Source organism: Tursiops truncatus, chromosome 6 (assembly GCF_011762595.2).
Source record: "Tursiops truncatus isolate mTurTru1 chromosome 6, mTurTru1.mat.Y, whole genome shotgun sequence".
NCBI classification, from domain to species: Eukaryota; Metazoa; Chordata; class Mammalia; order Artiodactyla; family Delphinidae; genus Tursiops; species Tursiops truncatus.
Window position 1 is genome coordinate 23,974,789 of NC_047039.1, and position 22,012 is coordinate 23,996,800.

Genomic DNA, 22,012 nt, shown 5'->3' on the forward strand with positions numbered 1-22,012 from the left:
CTTGATCGTGACCTTCACCCTTACACTAACTCTGATCTGATCTTGGTCAGGGCCACGACCAAAACCAGGGTCGGGGCTAAGGCTAGGTAGGGTGAGAGGCTGGGCAGGAGCCATGATGAGGGAGGTACCAGGTTAGGGCCAGGGCTTGGGCAAGGGCCAGTGCTAGTGTAAGACGGAGGCTGAGGGTCATTCTGAATGTGATTGTGAAGGCCAGGGTCGGGGCTAGGGCAAAGCTCAGGATGAAGGTGTGTACTAGGGTGAGTCAGGGTCAGGTGAGGGTAGGAACAGGAGTATGGTAGATGTCAGATGCTAATGAAGTCAAGGGTGATGATTAGGGCGAGGTTGAGGAAGAGGGTCAAGGTCTGGATAAGGGCCGGCACCAGGGCAAGGGCTCGGGAGGTGCTGGGTTCAGGGGCACCACAAGGTCCCGCGTGAGGGTCAGGGCGAAGGTCAGAACGAGGATGAATGTCAGTATAAGGGGGTGGGCAAGGGTCTCAGCGAATGTCAGGACAAGGGCAGAAGCCAGTCTGAGGCCAAGTAGAAGTGGGGCTGGTGAGCGGATTAGTAGAAGTGGGTGTTCCGAAAGGAAGCGCGGAGGCTGGGCGAGGATTAAGCGAGGGGGCGGGGCTCGGCCTGCGGGGGCGGAAGCGCAGCAAAGGCGTAGCCCGACCCAGGCAGCCATGGGGGCGGGCACCGTGGAGCCGCAGATGGGTGTGCACCAGCTGCTGCATGTGTTTTTGGAGGCCCAAGACATGCTCTGCGTCGCCCAGGTGGACAGGGTAGCGCGTCCTGTCCCAGGCGGGAGGCAGGGCTGGGCTCGTGGTCGGCCCGTCCCCTCGGAGCCTCAGTTTCCCAAATCTGGGAGGGGGCGTCGGACGGCCCTGAATCCGCGATCTGCAGAGGGCGCTTTTGGCCCCCGGGGTGGCGACCTCGGCGACCTATGAAGGGGTCTCTCTGAAAGCCTCTTATCCCTCCGTCCCTCCGTCCCTCCGTCTGTCGGTGTGTCCAGAGCTCCTGCGCGGTTGGCTTGCACCGGGCACCTGTGAACAGGGTTCACCCCTAAGATTGGCTTAGGGATCCCCACCTCTTCTGGCATATTCTGGAATTTCCCTTCTGAGGCCTGCCTGGAAAGCCGTGCTCTCCCCGTGAGTGGCACCTCCTCCTGCGGGCTCCGCCTGTCCCTTCCCAGCCAGTCGAACTGTACTGGCTGTGCGCCCTAAGTGCCTGTTTAGTGCATTAGTCTGATCTGCGCTTCTGCCCCTGTTGTGTTCCGAGCTCTTCCTCCTCTGTGCTCTTACGCAGCACAACTGTAACTAAATGATCACATAGTGTACTTGTTAAATGTTTGCTTCCCCCCCACCCCCGACCCCCGCTAGACTCATTCTTTTCTCTCTTGCATCGCTGTGTATATAACCACTGTATGATCACTGTGTGTATACACTCAGCGTATGGCTTGATATTTCGTGTACTCTAAGTAAATGTTTGTTGAGTAAATGAATCTTTACTTTTAAAATACATTATTATATCATTTTACAAAAAGATTAATAAACAGACCCTTACCTGAATTGTGTAATTATAACTTAAATGTATCAAGTAAAATACTGCGTTGTTATCCCCATTTTTACCAATAGGGAAAGTGAGTATCGTGCCGTGAGTGCATTGGCTGAGGTCACCCAGGTAGTCTCCCAGCAGATTTTGAAAGGGAGGTGCCGTTTACCCTTTGATAGCAGCAACTTCTCCAGGTTCTGGTTTCCCTGTTAGGTAAAATGAGGTCAATAAACCCTGCCTTACAGTGTCATCATGAAGATCAGCATCTAACAGAGGCATTCTCCAAGGTGGGTAACACCCATTTTGCAGGTTATATTACATACTATAATTTTATGTTAGGGAAGTAAGAACATCTCAGTTGGGTTTTGAACCGGGAACTATAGAAAAACAGAATGCGGAAATCTTCTTACTTGGTTTGATTATTGCAAAATATCAATTTTACATTCCTACTAGCCAAAAAGATTTCTTAAGGACTGAGAAACTTTGATTTCGGGTGAGTGAGGGCTGTGGAAGTAGGAATCTGGGCTCAGACAGGGTGGTTGTTATTTCTGCCAGGGCCTGGAAAGCCACGTATCTGGATGGGACCCTCAGTAGGTCTGGGCCACAGAAAGCTCCAGAGTGGTTTCTACTGAAGCTGTATAGGCTCCAGAATCCAGGGTGGCCCAGCTGGAGAGGCCAAGAAGTTCCAGGATGCAGGTGTGGGCCTGAGGGAGGGGGAGGCAGGGTACTCTGATCCCTTCCCAGGGCCACCTGAATCTCTTCCAGATACTTCTGCAGAGAGCAGTTTGTGGGAATAGGGCCTGTGTGCCCTCCCCAGGTAGCAGTTCTGTTCCTTCACCTTGGCATCTCTGGGACATCCCTTTAGCCAGAGCCTTAATTTACTCCATTGCAGCAGCCTTCTTATGGGTCCTGCTGCTCTGCCCTCGTTTCCAGTCCTTCCTTCTCTCTTTTTTTTTTTAATTGGCCCTACCACATGGCTTACAGGATCTTACTTCCCCAACCAGGGATCCAACCCATGCCCCTTACAGTGGAAGCTCAGAGTCTTTTTTTTTTTTTTAATATTTATTTATTTATTTTGCTGCATCGGGTCTTATTTGCAGCACACGGGATCTTTGTTGTGGCACGTGGGATCTTTCGTTGCGGTGCACGGGCTCTCTAGTTGTGGCACACAGGCTCTAGAGCGCTCATGGGCTTAGTTGCCCCAGCATGTGGGATCTTAGTTCCCCGACTAGGTATCCAACCCGTGCCCCCTGCATTGGAAGGCAGATTCTTAACCATTGGACCACCAGGGAAGTCTCCAAATCCTTCCTTCTCATAGAAGCCTAAAACACAGTTTGACTTGCCACTTTTCCATTCACAGTTCTCACTGTTTTTGCCCTTCTGACTTCCAAGAGTTGGTCTAAGCCTGTCTCCAGCTCCTTTCTCTATGTTATGATTAAGGCAACTTACTCATCATCTTTTTCATACTTCTGAATCTTTGCCCAAGTGGATCTTTCTCTCCCTGAAATACTTCAGCCATTTTCTTAGAGGATAACTGCTCATCCTTCAGGAGTTGATCAGTAATTACTTCTGAACCCCTTGGCTCCAACTGAGTTGGTCATTCTCTCCTTTGTCATTCATTATTTGGTGTGTTTTATTTGATTGTCTGAATTTGTCTCTAACTCCCCAGGGTGAGTGTTCTTGAGTGCAAGCACTGGGTCTCATTTAGCTCTCTGTCCCCTCCACAGGGCCTGGCAGGCTAGGCACTAATTGCATGTTGACTGACCAGATACTCTTCTAGGTCTGGAATGAGGCTTCAAGGACCAAGGAACTGTGGAGGTGAGTGGAGGAAGAGCCAGGCCTGCTCAGGAGAGTATCCCTCAAAGGAGAGAGGGGTGTACTTTTCAGCACTCACTGCGTTTCTGCTAAGTAGACAAGAAGGGACAATCCACAGCCCTTACCAGCAGGAAACTCCTCCCTAGTTGGGGGTGTGAGACTTTTTTTACAGTGTATTGAAATATAAGCGATTTTGTTAATCAAGTGGAGGTTGATGTAGGTGGGGGTGCCAAACTCAGGGGCAGAAATGTACAGCAACTTGAATGCAGCTGGCTGATAGACAAATCAATAGACAAATGAACCACTTTTATTTGATTTCAACTTTGGTGTAACAACATAGTTATATAAGCATGTTTGATATTAGAACTTAAATAAAATTCAAAAAATTAAAAGTAGAAAATAAAAAATATTTTAATCATTAAATTATTAAATTTTTCTTTTCTGTTCATTCCTCCTTTGGAACCTGACATCTTTTCTTTTGTCCCAAGGGGTAAGTGTCAGATCTTCTGCCTCTTGTAGTATATAGGACAGACTATATAGCCTTGACTATCAACTAGGAGCTACATTTAGTTTTAGTCTTTCCTTATGGAAAACAACTGTTCACATGAAGTTTCCTCCAAACATGGAGGGAATCTCTGCTTAATGGTTTTTATTTTTAGAATAACTGTGAATTGATAAATTTGAGAATTGTGGAATGCCAATCTTGCCATATTTAGTTTTCAGTATCATACAGCACTGTTCTGTTTGTTGCTTTTTATTCATTTTTTTATTGCTAATCATACTAATTAGAAAAATGATGTTAATCTCTAGTCAATTTTAAAGTAAGGGAACTTTTACTGGATTTCAGTCTTTATCTCTACAATTTGGGGAATGTACTCTACATAGAACATTCAATTCTGGAAATTTATTTCTCTGTAGATAAGTGGACAAGAGAATGTCTTGCCAAATGTGATTCTCAAAGACACTGTGTCACTAGAAATAAATGAGTTGACTCATAGATTGGTGTAACTATTTGTGGAAGCCCTTGGAGGGCAATTCTCACAGTTGAAATGGGTAGGATGCCAACCCTAAACCCTAGTCTTTGTTCTCATCTTTACTGATAAGCTGGGGTAGGAATTTCCCTTTGAGTAACATAAGTAATATATTTCTTTCAGCAGTTCATAAAATCTCTTGAGCAGCTTATCACCTAACCCCCACATGTTTGCATGTGTTACCATATTGTGTGTACCTCCAGGTTCCTCAAGCAGATTCTTCAGCTGTCTGCAAGCCAAGTCATGAATGGGTTTTCGGTTCATTACTATTTTATAGTTTTTGGTGCTAAACTCTTTTTAGCCTACAGTCATTCTTTGGTATGGTATCCTTGACCTATGTTCATATAAAATATACTTCTGGAACTGGGACAACTGCAGCAGCATTCCAGGAGCATCGTCACATGCACGTGTCATTTCTAATGTTGTATCTGTCATGGGTACTAGGCCCCAAAACTCTCCAGGCCCATAGAAACTCTTACAGACACAGTAATGAACATGGTTAACCGGTCGTATGTTTTTAATATGTACTCTATAATTCTAATTTAAAACACTGCAAGTTACTTCTTTAAAATGCTTCATGACCTTTTAAATTCTGCCATCTCTTTAACACACTATGCGTTAGATTTTTGGTTAAAATTGCAAATATTTGCTTTTGTTTAAGCAAAAAAAAAATATTTCTTTTTGTTTGTGTACAGTAGATTGTTTTGCTGTTAATTGCTTTCTGAAAGGTTTTGGTGCCATGGTGTTTTTTCACTTGATACATCCTTGTATTTCAGAGGCTTATCTCATACTTTACTCATGTGCACACTTCAGCCTTGTTGACAGTCTGCCCTTTTCTTGGTCAAATCACTTGGTTTTATTTCTTCTGAATATTGGTTATGGTTCCTACTTATGATGTATAATGGCCTTAAATATGTAGAAATAGATTTCACTTCCACAAAGAAATGTTATCCCCCCTTTTTCTTAAACTACATTATCTTCTTAGTCTAGCTTTTATTTTCACACTGTTTAGGTTGAGATATGGGTACAAGAAATTTCCCTTTCTGTTTATTTCAACTAAAAGAAAGTCAACAACATAAGAATGATGATGTGAGGCAGCTGATACTCAGCCTCTTAGTCCAAGAGATAAAAGGGATGGTGAAGGCCATGGTGGAGCTAAAAGCTCATTCTTTTTTTTTTGGCTGTGCCATGTGGCTTGCAGGATCCTAGCTCCCCAACCAGGGATCGAACCCAGGCCCTCATCAGTTAAAGCATAGTCCTAACCACTGGACCACCAGGGAATTCCCTGAAAGCTCATTCTTGTCTGAGGAGTACCGTTCTGTGTGGCCCCAGATAAATTTTTCCAGGTGAGAATTTGATTTCAGTATAGCTAGATATCTTCTTCTTTTACCTAATTTGTATGTGAAATCTCTTGATTTTTAAGTATTGACAGCTAGTTCAAGTAGGCCAATCCTATGCAGGCCAGACAAGGTAATCTGGATGCCCATTCTGCCTGCAGGCTGTGAGTATGCTACTTCTCGTAGAAGGAACAGGGTTTCAGTGAGGACAGGAAAACCCATATCCGACATAAGCACTGGATCCTTCCCAGTGTGTTAGAGGTCACTAGTGCCTAGTACAGAGCCTGACACATAGGTGCTCAGTGAGTGTACAGGCTTTGAATGGAGAGAAACTCTTTGCGTTGTACTTATTGGGACCATGGGCTGTGAGCTACTTATTTCCCACCCAGCCTTATTTTTCTCCTCTGTGAGATATGACTGGAGTCCTCTGATGCTGTATCAACTCTGGTGACTGTAAATTTTGAAAGCCTTTGTCCATGGGGCCTCCCTAATCCTCTCCCAGATGTTCACTCTCCTTGTGTTTTACTCCCATGGCACTATAGGCTGCCCCTTCTGAAACTTAGCATTTCTCTCCAGAATTTTAGTTTTACTTATCCTCCTAACCACCAGCTGAGAGTACTCATAGGGCAAGGGCCATGTCTCACTCACTTTGGGGTCCACAGACTAGGTGGGGATTCAGTATTCTCCATAGTGTGGATGAGCTAATGTTTTATCTTCAACAGCCTTATAAGCGAGTTGCTATCATAGAATTGACAGTAGTTATTGATACATACAAGTTAAGGATGCAGACTCTTGGAAATTGGTGGATTAATGACTTCTGAAAATTTTCTGTTCCATAAAAGCAATGAGAAAACTGGCATAAATTGTCAAAATCAACTTTTACAGAACTCTGGAAATTAACCAGAGACTTACAGTAGTCTGGGAAGTGTTTATTCAAGAAAAAAATGGCTTATTCTCAGTAAGAGCAGCAAGTGTTCACTTGCTCTGTTCCCATAACAACCTTCCAGCTTTGTGTTAGTCTTGAATACCAACAGTTCACAATCACAGTGAAACCAGGAGCTGCAGTCACTGGAAGGGTAAGAATGGGTAAGATTCTTCAAAGCCTTATTCCCAGAGAATTGTCATTGTTCAACCTGTCTGGTGTTTCCTGGAAGAGCTCACATGTAAGCTGTCTTTATTTTACCTTGCTTGAAGTTCACCCAATGTGAAAAACCTTTACTTTGGGGCATCTGTCAAGACAACTAAAGAGAATTGATTTACTTTTTTTTTTTTTTTTTTTTTTTTTTTGTGGTACGCAGGCCTTTCACTGTTGTGGCCCCTTCCATTGTGGAGCACAGGCTCCAGACGCGCAGGCTCAGCGGCCATGGCTCACGGGCCCAGCTGCTCTGCGGCATGTGGGATCTTCCCGGACCGGGGCATGAACCCATGTCCCCTGCATTGGCAGGCAGACTCTTAACCACTGCACCACCAGGGAAGCCCTGATTAACTTTTTAATTAGTCTTTAATCAGAGTTGATGAATGATAGTTAAGGAAACAATAGGCCAACCAAAGAGTTTAAAAGGAAAACTGGGAATGTGATGTCCTTAGGGATTTTGGAAAGCTCCAACACATTCCTAGGAATCTAGAAGGCCAAGTGCTTATTCAGGGCTGTGTGCTAACTCAGGGAAGATATAAAAGGGCTCCAGACTTTTACCTCTGGTTAACCTTGAGGTTCCATGGAAGCAGGAAGTGAAGACTAAGACAGAGAAGTCAACTGCCTGGCTGAGTGTTGAACACATGCCCCAACCTGCACATAGAGCGTTTGGCAATCACTAGGAAATTTAGTGGTTCCAGAAATTTAGGAAATATCTGTACTCTCATTACTGCACATTAATTTAACTGAACAGAGACATAAGTGGCCCTACATAACAAAGAATACAGACTTTCAGAGTTCAGAAACTTTTCAGAGTTACTCCACTAAACAAACAAAAAATAATAACAGCTATAATAAAACAGGGGTGGGGTGGAATCAGATTTCCAGAGTTCTGCATTATGTTATTTAAAATGTTCAGTTTTCAACAGAAGTTATAAGTCATGCAAAGATATAAAGTGTGGCTAATATGCAGGAAACAAAGCAAACAATAGAGACTGTCCCCAAGGAAGCCCAGGCATCAGACTTACTAGACAAAGACTTTAAATCAACTATTTCAGTATGTGCAAAGAACTAGAGGAAACCATGTGAAAAGAACTAAAGGGAAGTATGAGAACAGTGTCTCATTAATAGAGAATATTAATAAAGAGAAATTATAAAAAATAACTAAACAGAAATTATGGAGTAGGAAAGTACAATATCAAATTAAAAATTCAAGAGCAGATTTGAGCAGGCGGAAGAAAGAATCAGTAAACTGGAATATAGGTCAGTTGAGATTATCCAGTCTGAGGAACGCAATGAAGCTAAAGATGAAGAAAAATGAATAGTGCCTAAGAGACCTGTGGGACACCATCAAGCATGCAAGCAACAAATAATAGGGAGTTCCAGATGAGAGGAGAAAGAAAGTAGAAAGTATTTAAAGATATGGCTGAAAACTTCCCAAATTTGATGGAAAATGTTAATTTACACATCCAGAAGCTCAGTGAGCTGCAAGTAGGATAAAGTCAAAAGAGTTCCATTTCGAGACACTTTATAATCCAACTTGAAAGCCAAAGACAGAATCTTGAAAGCATCAAGAGAGAAGCAACTCATCATGTACAGGACAACCCCAATGAGATTAATGGTTGATTTCTCATAAAAAACCATGGAGCCCAAAAAGGAGTGGGCTGATGTATTGAAGGTGTGGGAAGAAAAAGATTGTCATCAAGAATTCTATATCTAGCAAAATGAAGGAGAAAATTAAGACATTCCTAGATTAACAAAAGCTCTGAGAATTTGTTGCTAGTAGATGTGCCCTACAAAAAATACTAAAGAGAGTCTTTCAGATTGATATGAAAGGACATTAGACAGGAACTTGAATCCATGTGAAGAAGTAGCACCAGTAAAGTAGCCACATAGGTGTATATAAAAGGCAACATAAATGAATTGTTTGTAACTCCTTTTTTCCTACGTGATTTAAAGGACAACTGCATAAAACAATAATTGTGACTCTCCATTGGGTACATAATGTATGAAGAAGTAATTTGTATGACAATAACAGCATGAATGAGAGGGGCATAAAATGGAGCTACACAGGAGCTAAGTTTTTTGATACTATTAAGTTGATATTAATCAAAACTAGATTGTCATAAATTAAGATTTTATCCGGTAATCCCCAAGGCAACCACTAAGAATTAAAAGAATATACAGTTGAAGAAATGACAAGGGAATAGGACATAAGAAAATACTTAATACAAAAGAAGGCAGTACCAGAGGAATAGAAGGAAAAATGCATAGAAATAAGCAAAATGACATATGTAAATCCTATCTTATCAGTTGTATTAAATATATATGGATTAAACACTCCATTGAAAAGGCAAAGATTGGCAGAAGGGATTAAAAATATCCAAGTATATGCTCTTTACAATAGACACATTTTAGATTCAAAGATACAGGTTGAAAATTATAGAATGGAAACATATACCATGCAAACAGCAACCAAGAGAGAGCTAGAATGACCATGCTAATAACAGACAAAATAGACTTTAAGACAAAAAGTGTTACTAGGGACAAAGAAGGATATTTTATAATAATAAACAGATCAATCCATCAAGAAGATCTAAAAAATTATAAATGTATATGGACCTAATAACAAAGCAACAAAATGCATGAAGGGCTGACAAAATTGAAGGGAGAAATAGACAGTTCAACAATAGTTGGAGGCTTCAAAAAAATGCAGACTCTTGAGTTGCAGTTGCATGACCAAGGCTGCATGACCCTGGGTTAGTTGTTTAACCCCTCTCTCATATCTAAAATGGAGATGAGGACCTACTTCATGGGGTTGTTATATAGATTGACTGGAAACACAAAAAGCACCTATTCCTGACATGTGGTGAGCACTCGTTCAGTGTCATATCATTATCCCCATTTAACGGTGGAGGAAACTGAGGCCTACATAGGCAAAGTGAGTTGTCCAAGCTAGTAGACGGTGAAGCTGGGAATCAAAGCTAGGCCTACTGATGCCAAAACACCTTCTAATGACTCCTGTTCTGCCTGGGACTGTGGGGTCTTTGTTTCAGGCAGCTGTGTCTGAGACGCTGGTCCTCCTGTAAAGCCTCCCAGATGACCCTGGGCACACAGACATGGAAACAGTACTATCTCTGCTGATCCGAGCTGGAGTTCCAAATGGAATCTGGGTGGCCAGAGAAGGATTTTATCTGCAAAGCCATTGCTGGGCACAAAGGTATGGGGTGGGGAAGGTGGTAACTGTGCATTCCCACTCTTTCCCTGGTCAGATCTCCAGGGATTTAGTTTTTCAGCCAATTAGTTGGAAAATGCCACATAATGAGGACATACCCTGCTATGTTCTATACCTCTGTTATCATTTGATCCTAACAGAGATCATTATATCTATTTCAGAGTAGAAAGAAACAGAAACTAAGAGATAAGGATGTTGTAACTGTTGTTCACAGTAACATGGCTGGTGGGTGGTAGGCAGTCCTGGGCATGATACCCAAATTGTAAGTCTGAAGTCCCAGCTCTTTCTGTCCACTGCTGTCCCCAGAATCAGCACCTGTCATGCTCCTGAGAGAGAAGAGGAATGACTTGCCTGCCTCCCCTTCACTAAGTTGAATGTTCACATTCTAGGCATCCATGTTTGTGCTTAAGGCAAGTCTGTGTTCTCTTTCAGGAGAGATAGATGAGCTGGCCTACATCTCAACCAAAGAGTACTGGTTTGATGGGCGGGAGAAGTCCGTGGTGTGCGCCGTGTCATCAGATGGCACCGTGTGTGCCTGGGATCTGCAAGAGGTGAGCTGTTCAGGAGGGGGCCAGGATGAGAAGTGACCAGATGCTGCTATGTCCTCAGTCTTAGCAAGGCCCTTTGCCTTTATTCTTTATCATCACAGCCAACTTGTGAGGTGAGTAGTGGGAGCCCCATTGTACAGATGAGAAATCTGAGCTGCAGGAGGCTCAGTCGCTGTGCCAGGTCACACTTCAGACTTGAGTCTGATTGATCGCAAATGCCCTTGACTTTCTGCTGTCCTGCCTCAGGGAGATGGGCATTTTTGCAGTGCCTGATGGAGGCTGTTTATGCAAGGGGATTGACAGCTGCCATGCCCAGTTCTGTGCTGTCCACATTGGAGCCAATGCCTGCCTCTGGGTGGTTTTTCCCAGATAATGCAGATTTTACTCACCCCACTTGCAAACTTAAGTGTTAAAACCTCGATAACTTGGTTGGTACTAATTGTTAAAAGCTTTCCTATCCATTTTCATATTCTCTGATTGCTCTTTTTTGTCGTTTAAAGGATACAGTTATTTGCCTCATATGTCTTTCCTCCATGGTCAGTTTTTTCATTTGTTTATGTTTTTTTTCTCTTCCACGTGCTTTATTTTCCTCATATACATTGTGATGTTTGACATTATAATTTCGAGTGAAGGTCTCTGGTGACTGATGGGTGCAGGTGGCTGGTTTCTGTTTCATTGCAGTTGTGTTGCCCTGACCCACCTTAGGCTGTGGACATGAGACCACACAGGCTTCGATGAGGGGCTCTCGGGCAGGAAGAAGACCTGAAGGCTGGGAGGTTCCATAGTTGCCAAAACAAAAAGGTCTTGACTTGAACATAAAGAGCTTTGGTGCTGGGGTGGCAGACCTTTTCTGTAAAGGGCCAGAGAGCAAATATTTTAGGCTTTGCAGACCACGTGGTCCTGTTGCAACTACTTAACTATGTGGCTGAAATGCAGAAGCAGCTGTATACAAGTAAACAAAAAGGGAGTGGCTGTGTTCCAATAAAACTGTACTTATGGACACTCACATGTGAGTTTCTTGTTTTTTTCATGTGTCGTGAAATATTCTTTGATTTTTTTTTAACGAAAATACAAAAATGGTCAGTGGGCTGGGTTTGGCTGCAGGCCATGGTTTGTTGAACTCTAGTGTGGTCCATTGGTCACAGTGTGGGACTGTTAGACAGGGCTAGACCCCTCGGCACCTATTCTGCCTGGCTTCCCAACCTTAATCCTCTTTGTGAATACATCTCCAATCTTATTTTATTTTTAAAAAGCTCAATCATTTTGTTGGAGTCATGCATTATGTAGCCTGTTTCTGAACTCTGTTTCCCTGGTTGCTACTTCCTATTCTGAAATGGGAAGGGGAGTTTCACTGCTTCTTTACCCACTTCCATACTACTAGCCACTGGCGAATAATGTGTATTCTCCGAGACCTAGTTGACATGAGCCAGTCACCGGTGCTGAGTCCCTACTAGTAATAGTCTTGTTAGCTGTTTAAGCAACAGAAATCAACTGTTGATTTGCTGATGTGAGGGGGAAGAAAAAAAAGAATGGAAGAATACTGGGATATCATGATTGGAAAAAGATCATGCTAACATGATAACACTTGATAGAAAAAGAACCGTAATAACTCCAAATTGGAAACAAACCCCATGTGGCAACTCTGAGAAACTCAGAAACAGCAATTAGAGGATTGGTTCTCTGATGCCCGGTCCTAATGTGCTGTGGGCCTGCTGGACCCGGGCTCTTACCTCGCTGTTCTAGCTTTCAGAATCGTGGGAGAGACCATGTATCTGGGAATCAGCCCATCTCGGACCAGTCATTTTCCTCTGTGCTAATGGCCTTCGCCAGGCCCAGCCTGTGGTGGCACTGCTGGGCACACCACTGGGAAGGGCATGTTCTGAGCAGGGCAGTTGTAGATATGCAACAGAAACTGTTTACAACTACAAGGCTGAATTAGCTTATCTGTAAACCTGGGTTCCTTGGGGACCAAGTGAGATGCTCCACGTGGAAGTTCTCTTTATGCAGCCCTGCACAGCCCAGGTCCTGAGTACAGCCCAGGTCCCCAGCACAGCCTGGGTCCCAAGCACAGCCCAGATCCTGGGCAGGGTGGGTAGTGTTGGGTCCTGCCTCCCTGCCCAGCCTTCTTTAGTTGAGCCATAGGTAACCACTGGGAGTGCTTCAGACATCCTGTGCCCAGTGCACATGAAGGACCCCACCCTCAGTCCCCCTGCAATGGCACCAACCCCAGGCAGTCTCAACACCCATGCTCAGCCACTGCTCTCCTCCAGGACACACCTGTCTCCTCTGTGGTAGAACATTGCTCCTGTGTTGTGTTCCCTACCATGCTGTGCAGCCTGTGAGGATGGGGATCACATCCTTTACACCTGCATGTCCCCAGTGTGCACTGGGTGATGGTCAAATGAATGAAAATAATAAGCGTTTAGGAAATAAATGGGCCCTATGTGAGTTGTTACATTAATTTTGTTGTTGCCTAGGGCACAGAGCTCTGTCGAGCCCTCTACAGCCTGCAGCTCTGGTGAATTTGGTGACTTACCCTCGGCTGCAACTGGCTGTCACCGTGGATGAGCGGGGACTGATCAAAGTATGCAAAGCAGAGAACGGGTGTAAGCAAGCCTCCTGCCTGCCTACATACTCGTCTTCATTGGAGGCCTGTGACTTTCCAGAAGGCCCCCTCCTGCTGGTGAGTGACCCAGCTCTCAGGAACCTCTGCTGTTTCCCAGGGTCTGTGGACCTGGCACCAGACCACTGTGCCAGGTGGCACTTCAAGCCAGGCCCTCCACATGGCAGACCAAGTGACCACGTAATTCTGCTCAGTCCCCCAAGGTCCTCCTTGCCTGCCACATGGAGGGCAGACTCCTCATCCCCCTTCGGCTCTAGTGTGCCACAGCCTGTTCCCTGGCCCCATCTCTGCAGCCTCTCACCCTCTCAGAGGTCCAGCCCTGTGGGCTGCCTGTGTTTTCTTGTCCACGGGCCCCTGCTTTCCTGTCTCCTTGTCCTACTCATAGTCTTTCTTCTCCTTGCAGTTCCTTCTCACTACTGCATTCTCACCCTTCTTTCCCCCTTTTCAAGTCTCCACAAGGGCCCAACTGAAAGGAAAACTGAGGCATATTCGACAGAATGCAAGCATTTGCTTCAGATGATGAAGGCCTTCTGTTGCCAGGACATTTGTTTTAGAGGTGATTCTTGGGCCTTGGGAGGGAGCATTTGGCCAGAGAGAAATGGCAAAAGGGGGTGTTAGCCGGCAGATTGAGGAAGTGGCTCTCACCTGGGGGGAGTATCCTCCTCCTGGAGGGAAGGAGGTCTTTGAAAGCATGGGCAAACTGGCATCGCAAATATCAAGATGAGCAGACATCCGGGAACAGTTTCATATGTAAACAGAACTAATTCTGTAAAAGAACTAAGCTTGTAAACAAAAAGGTAAAACCTGATGAAACAGATTTCACATAAACAACTCTAGTTGTTTAAAGAAGACTTTGGAATAAGTGTAATTAACATCTCCAGAGCAATTTGAGAATATATTGTATAGAAGAAGAGGAATCCACTAAGGTTCTCTCTTGGGAATGGTAGAGCACATGATTCACACATAGTTGTCAGTGAAGGACAATTAGAAAAATTAGAAAATATATCAAGTAAGAGAGCTAAAAAGAGCAAACGGTTTCTAGGCCAAGATTCAGAAGATGGCAGAAATCAAAGTGCTAAGCCAAAAATGGGGCTGCTTTTGCCCTGGAGATGTTTACTACAAAGCTAAGGGGCTGAGCAGAGCTTTAATAGCCAAGTAGACAAAAGTTGGACTGCAGGTCCACCAAGGAATGGAGCCCTGTGAATCCTCTTACATTGGGGTGGGTTATCAAGTTGCAACCTAAGAGTGAGGGTGGTCTGAAAGTAAACAGTCCCTGCACTGGCTGCAGCTGCCCAGTTACTGGGTGGGAGTAAATGAAAATCTTTTCTGGAGAAGGTTAACAACTCCCAAGGCCTCTCTTTTCAAATACAGTGTGCAGGACTCACTTAGAGATAAGTAGGCACATGAGGTAAGATGATAAGAACTACCCAAGGCAATCTACAGATTCAGTGCAATCCCTATCAAACTACCATTGGCATTTTTCACAGAACTAGAGCAAAAAAATTTTTTAATTATATGGAAACACAAAAGACCCCGAATAGCCAAAGCAATCTTGAGAAAGAAAAATGGAGCTGGAGGAATCAGACTCCCTGACTTCAGACTATACTAAAAAGCTACATTAATCAAGAGAGTATGTATCCTGCTACTTTACCAAATTCATTGATTAGCTCTAGCAGTTTTCTGGTAGCATCTTTGGGATTCTCTATGTATAGTATCATGTCATCTGCAAACAGTGACAGCTTTACTTCTTCTTTTCCGATTTGGATTCCTTTTATTTCTTTTTCTTTTCTGATTGCTGTGGCAAAAACTTCCAAAACTATGTTGAGTAATAGAGGTGAGAGTGGGCAACCTTGTCTTTTTCCTGATCTTAGTGGAAATGCTTTCAGTTTTTCACCATTGAGGACGATGTTGGCTGTGGGTTTGTCATATATGGCCTTTATTATGTTGAGGAAAGTTCCCTCTATGCCTACTTTCTGCAGGGTTTTTATGATAAATGGGTGTTGAATTTTTTTATTTTGGGGTGTTGAATTTTGTCGAAAGCTTTCTCTGCATCTATTGAGATGATCATAAGGTTTTTCTCCTTCAATTGGTTAATATGGTGTATCACGTTGATTGATTTGCGTATGTTGAAGAATCCTTGCATTCCTGGAAGAAACCCCACTTGATCATGGTGTATGATCCTTTTAATGTGCTGTTGGATTCTGTTTGCTAGTATTTTGTTGAGGACTTTTGCATCTAGGTTCATCAGTGATATTGGCCTGTAGTTTTCTTTCTTTGTGACATCCTTGTCTGGTTTTGGTATCAGGGTGATGGTGGCCTCTTAGAATGAGTTTGGGAGTGTTCCTCCCTCTGCTATATTTTGGAAGAGTTTGAGAAGGATAGGTGTTAGCTCTTCTCTAAATGTTTGACAGAATTCACCTGTGAAGCCATCTGGTCCTGGGCTTTTGTTTGTTGGAAGATTTTTAATCACAGTTTCAATTTCAGTGCTTGTGATTAGTCTGTTCATATTTTCTATTTCTTCCTGGTTCAGTCTTGGCAGGTTGTGCATTTCTAAGAATTAGTTCATTTCTTTCAGGTTGTCCATTTTATTGGCATAAAGTTGCTTGTAGTAATCTCTCACCATCCTTTGTATTTCTACAGTGTCAGTTGTTACTTCTCCTTTTTCATTTCTAAATCTATTGATTTGAGGCTTATCCCTTTTTTTTGTGATGAGTCTGGCTAATGGTTTATCTTTTTTGTTTATCTGCTCAAAGAACCAGCTTTTAGTTTTATTGATCTTTGCTATCGTTTCCTTCATTTCTTTTTCATTTATTTGTGATCTGATCTTTATGATTTCTTTCCTTCTGCTAACTTTGGGGATTTTTTGTTCTTTGTTCTCTAACTGCTTTAGGTGCAAGGTTAGGTTGTTTATTTGAGATGTTTCCTGTTTCTTAAGGTAGGATTGTATTGCTATAAACTTCCCACTTAGAACTGCTTTTGCCGCATCCCATAGGTTTTGGGTCGTCGTGTCTCCATTGTTATTTGTTTCTAGGTATTTTTTGATTTCCTCTTTGATTTCTTCAGTGATCACTTGGTTATTAAGTAGTGTATTGTTTAGCCTCCATGTGTTTGTATTTTTTACAGATCTTTACCTGTAATTGATATCTAGTCTCATAGTGCTGTAGTCAGAAAAGATACTTGATACGATTTCAATTTTCTTAAATTTACCAAGGCTTGATTTGTGACCCAAGATATGATCTATCCTGGAGAATGTTCCATGAGCACTTGAGAAAAATGTGTATTCTGTTGTTTTTGGATGGAATGTCCTATAAATATCAATTAAGTCCACCTTGTTTAATGTATCATTTAAAGCTTGTGTTTCCTTATTTATTTTCATTTTGGATGATCTGTCCATTGGTGAAAGTGGGGTGGTAAAGTCCCCTACTATGATTGTGTTACTGTCGATTTCCCCTTTTATGGCTGTTAGTATTTGCCTTATGTATTGAGATGCTCCTGTGTTGGGTGCAGAAATATTTATAATTGTTATATCTTCTTCTTGGATCGATCCCTTGATCATTATGTAGTGTCCTTCTTTGTCTCTTCTAATAATCTTTATTTTAAAGTCTATTTTGTCTGATATGAGAATTGCTACTCCAGCTTTCTTTTGATTTCCATTTGCATGGAATATCTTTTGCCGTCCCCTCACTTTAAGTCTGTATGTGTCCCTAGGTCTGAAGTGGGTCTCTTGTAGACAGCGTATATATGGGTCTTGTTTTTGTATCCATTCAGCCACTCTGTGTCTGTTGGTGGGAGCATTTAATCCATTTACATTTAAGGTAATTATCAATATGTATGTTCCTATTCCCATTATCTTAATTGTTTTGGGTTTGTTATTGTAGGTCTTTTCCTTCTCTTGTGTTTCTTGCCTAGAGAAGTTCCTTTAGCATTTGTTGTAAAGCTGTTTTGGTGGTGCTGAACTCTCTCAGCTTTTGCTTGTCTGTAAAGGTCTTCATTTCTCCATCAAATCTGAATGAGATCTTTGCTGGGAAGAGTAATCTTGGTTGCAGGTTTTTCTCCTTCATCACTTTAAATATGTCCTGCCACTCCCTTCTGGCTTGCAGAGTTTCTGCTGAAAGATCAGCTGTTAACCTTATGGGGATTCCCTTGTGTGTTATGTGCTGCTTTTCCTTTGCTGCTTTTAATATGTTTTCTTTGTATTTAATTTTTGATAGTTTGATTAATATGTGTCTTGGCATGTTTCTCCTTGGATTTATCCTGTATGGGACTCTCTGTGCTTCCTGGACTTGATTGACTATTTCCTTTCCCATATTAGGGAAGTTTTCAACTATAATCTCTTCAAATATTTTCTCAGTCCCTTTCTTTTCCTCTTCTTCTTCTGCGACCCCTATAATTCGCATGTTGGTGCATGTAATGTTTTCCCAGAGGTCTCTGAGAGTGTCCTCAGTTCTTTTCATTCTTTTTTCTTTATTCTGCTCTGCACTAGTTATTTCCACTACTTTATCTTCCAGGTCACTTATCCGTTCTTCTGCCTCAGTTATTCTGCTATTGATCCCTTCTAAAGTATTTTTAATTTCATTTATTGTGTTGTTCATCGTTGCTTGTTTCCTCTTTAGTTCTTCTAGGTCCTTGTTAAATGTTTCTTGCATTTTCTCTATTCTATTTCTAAGATTTGGGTCATCTTTACTATCGTTATTCTGAATGTTTTTTCGGTAGACTGCCTATTTCCTCTTCATTTGATAGGTCTGGTGGGCTTTTACCTTGCTCCTTCATCTGCTGTGTGTTTCTCTGTCTTCTCATTTTGCTTATCTTACTGTGTTTGGCGTCTCCTTTTTGCAGGCTGCAGGTTCGTAGTTCCTGTTGTTTTAGATGTCTGTCCCCAGTGGCTAAGGTTGGTTCAGTGGGTTGTGTAGGCTTCCTGGTGGAGGGGATTAGTGCCTGTGTTCTGGTGGATGAGGCTGGATCTTATCTTTCTGGTGGGCAGGTCCACATCTGGTGGTATGTTTTGGGGTGTCTGTGGCCTTATTATGATTTTAAGCAGCATCTCTGCTAATGGGTGGGGTTGTCTTCCTGTCTTGGTAGTTGTTTGGCATAGGGTGTCCAGCATTGTAGCTTGCTAGTCATTGAGTGAAGCTGGGTGTTCGTGTTGAGGTGGACATCTCTGGGAGATTTTCACCGTTTGACATTATGCGGAGCTGGGAGGTCTCTTGTGGACCTGAAGTCAGCTGAAGTTGGCTCTCCCACCTCAGAGGCACAGGAGCACCAAGAGCCTTTCATCCACATGGCTCAGAATAAAAGGGAGAAAAAATAGAAAGAAAGAAAGAAAGAGGATAAAATAAAGATAAAATAAAATAAAGTTATTAAAATAAAAAATAATTATTAAGAAAAAAATTTTTTGAAAAATAAAAAGAAAACGGACTGACAGAACCCTAGGGCAAATGGTGAATGCAAAGCCATACCGACAAAATCTTACACAGAAGCATACACATACACACTCACAAAAAGGAAAAGGGGAAAAAATAATATATCTTGCTCCCAAACTCCACCTCCTCGATTTGGGATGATTTGTTGTCTGTGGAGATTTAATCCGCTGCTCCTGAGGCTGCTGGGAGGGTTTCTCTTTCTCTTCTTTGTTCGCACAGCTCCCAGCGTTCAGCTTTTGATTTGGCCCCACCTCTGCATGTAGGTGGCCTGAGGGCGTCTGTTCTTCGCTCAGACAGGACAGGGTTGAACAGCTGATTCGGGGGCTCTGGCTCACTCAGGCTGGGGGTGGGAGGGGTACGGATGCTTGGTGAGGCTGCGGCGGCAAAGGCCAGTGTGACGTTGCAGCAGCCTGAGGCACGCCGTGCCCTCTCCTGGGGAAGTTGTCCCTGGATCACGGGACCCTGGCAGTGGCAGGCTGCACAGGCTCGCGGGAGGGGAGGTGTGGATAGTGACCTGTGCTTGCACACAGGCTTCTTGGTGGCAGCAGCAGCCTTAGCATCTCCTGCATGTTTCTGGGGTCCGCGCTGTTACCGTGGGGGTCCGCGCTGTTACCGCGGCTCGCGCCCATCTCTGGAGCTCCTTTAAGCAGCTCTCTTAATTACCTCTCCTCGAGCACCAGGAAACAAAGAGGGAAGAAAAAGTCTCTTGCCTCTTCGGCAGGTGCAGACTTTTTCCTGGACTCCCTCCCTGCTAGCCGTGGTGCACTAACCCCTTCAGGCTGTGTTCACGCTGCCAACCCCAGTCCTCTCCCTGCGATCCGACTGAAGCCCGAGCCTCAGCTCCCAGCCCCCGCCTGCCCCGGTGGGTGAGCAGACAAGTGTCTCGGGCTGGTGACTGCTGGTCGGCACCAATCCTCTGTGCATAAATCTCTCTACTTTGCCCTCCGCATCCCTGTTGCTGCGCTCTCCTCCGCAGCTCTGAAGCTTCCCCCCTCTGCCACCCGCAGTCTCTGCCCGCAAAGGGGCTGCCTAGTGTGTGGAAACATTTCCTCCTTCACAGCTCCCTCTCACTGGTGCAGGTCCCATCCCTATTCTTTTGTGTCTGTTTTTTCTTTTTTCTTTTGTCCTACCCAAGTACGTGGGGAGTTTCTTGCCTTTTGGGAGGTCTGAGGTCTTCTGCCAGCATTCAGTTGGTGTTCTATAGGAGCAGTTCTACGTGTAGATGTATTTCCGATGTATCTGTGGGGAGGAAGGTGATCTCTGTCTTACTCTTCCGCCATCTTCCTCAACTCTAAAGGGTAGTCTTTCCAACAAATGGTGCTGTCGAAAATGGATATCTGCATAGAAAAGAATGACATTTGATCCTTACCTTACACCATATACAGAATTGACTCAAAATGGATCAATGACATAAATATAAGACCTAAAACAACAAAACTCTTAGAAGAAAACACAAGACAAAAGCTTCATAATATTTGATTTGGTAATGACTTCTTAGAAAACAGTGAGTACTGACAATGATATGGTGAATTTGGCATCCTTGTGCACTGTCAGTGGGAATTTAAAATGGTACAGCTACAATTGGAAAAAAGTATGGAGGTTCCTTAATAAATTAAAAGTAGAATTACCATATTACCTAGAAATTCCACTTCTGGATATATACCAAAAACAAAGTAGGGTCTTGAAGAGATATTTGTACACTCACATTCCTAGCAGCATTATTCATATTATTTAAAACAAGGATGTAACTCAAGTGCCCATCAAATGATGAATGAATAAGCAAGATGTGTTATATACTTACAATGGAATATTTCATTGTTTTATTCTAAAAACTTCATGTTTAGGAAGGAAATTCTGCAATATGCTACAACATAGTCAAACCTTGAATACATTATGTTAAGTGAAATAAACCAGGAACAAAAAGACAAAAACTGTATAAGTCCAGTGATATGAGGCATTTACAGTAGTCAAAATCAAAAAGACAGAACATATAATGGTGGTTGCCAGAGGCTGGGGGAATGGAGAAGTTGAGTTGTTTAATAGGTATACAGTTTCAGATTTACAATGAAAAGAGTTATGAGGATGGATGGTGGAGATGGCTGCACAACAATGTGAATGTATTTAGTACCACTGAACTGAATGCTTACAAATTATTAATATGGTAAACTTTATGTTACATATATTTTAACTCAATAAAAAAGAAAGGTTAGGGCTTCTCTGGTGGTGCAGTGGTTGAGAGTCTGCCTGCCGATGCAGGGGACACGGGTTCGTGCCCTGGTCCGGGAAGGTCCCACATGCTGCGGAGCGGCTGGGCCCATGAGCCATGGCTGCTGAGCCTGCATGTCCGGAGCCTGTGCTCCGCAACGGAAGAGGCCACAACAGTGAGAGGCCCATGTACCACAAAAAAAAAAAAAAAAAAAAAAAAAAAGAAAGTTTAAAAAAGAAAAAAAAGAGACATCACTGAAAGCTAACATGAAACAAAGCTGTGTCTGGGTCCCACTCTGCATCCTGTCTGGGTTTGCTGGCATCACAGAAACCCATCTGGATACTTGGCAAGTTTGAGAATAGGATGTGGGCACCTGTAGGAAAGTTCAATGTGTCAATGACAAATGCTTCCCTGCCACTTGGAAGGGCACCTCACATTGGGTATAATGAATTAAATGGTGCCCCCACTGAATATGTCCATGTTCTAATCCCTGGAACCTGTTAGTGTGACATTATTTTGGAAAAGGGTCTTTGCATATGTAATTATATCAAAAACTTATTTGCAATCATTCTAGATTATCCAGGTGGGCTCGAAATCTAATGACAAGTGTCCTTATAATAAGAGGAGAAGACACCGACAGAAAGGAGGAGAAAGACCATGTGAAAATGGAGGCAGAGATTGGAGTGAGCAGCCACAAGCCAAGGAATGCCAACAGCCATTCACTGAAGTTGGAAATTGCAAGGAAAGGAATCTTTTCTAGAGTCTCTGGAGAGATCATGGCCCTGCAAACACCTTGATTTTGGACTTCTGGCCTCCAAAACTGTGAGAAAATAAATTTCTGCTCTTTTAAGCCAAAAAAGAAAGAAAGAATGGCTGATAACCTCCCAATCTGGGGAGAGAAGATTTGGACATACAAGTTCATGAAGCTAATAGGTCAACACCAAATATCAACCCAAAATGATCTTCTCAAAGACACACTATTAAAAAACTGTGTAAAATCAAAGACAAAGAAAGAATTTTTAAAACTGTCAAGAGAAAAACAAACCCTCACATAATAAAGGAACCCCCAATAAGTCTATCAACGGATACTCAGTGGAAACCTTGCAAGCGAGGAGAG

The 22,012-nt window shown here is 43.1% G+C and overlaps 1 protein-coding gene across 1 annotated transcript; it reads left to right on the forward strand.

The window, feature by feature from the left end:
- Window positions 1-680: 680 nt before the first annotated feature.
- FBXW12 (F-box and WD repeat domain containing 12) lies at window positions 681-21,579 on the forward strand. Its single transcript, XM_073805698.1, is given in 7 exon segments — window positions 681-779; window positions 3,329-3,366; window positions 9,920-10,083; window positions 10,531-10,649; window positions 13,124-13,329; window positions 13,719-13,825; window positions 21,470-21,579. Coding segments are annotated over 5 exon segments (465 nt in total). The 3' UTR covers window positions 13,169-13,329; window positions 13,719-13,825; window positions 21,470-21,579.
- Window positions 21,580-22,012: the final 433 nt, after the last annotated feature.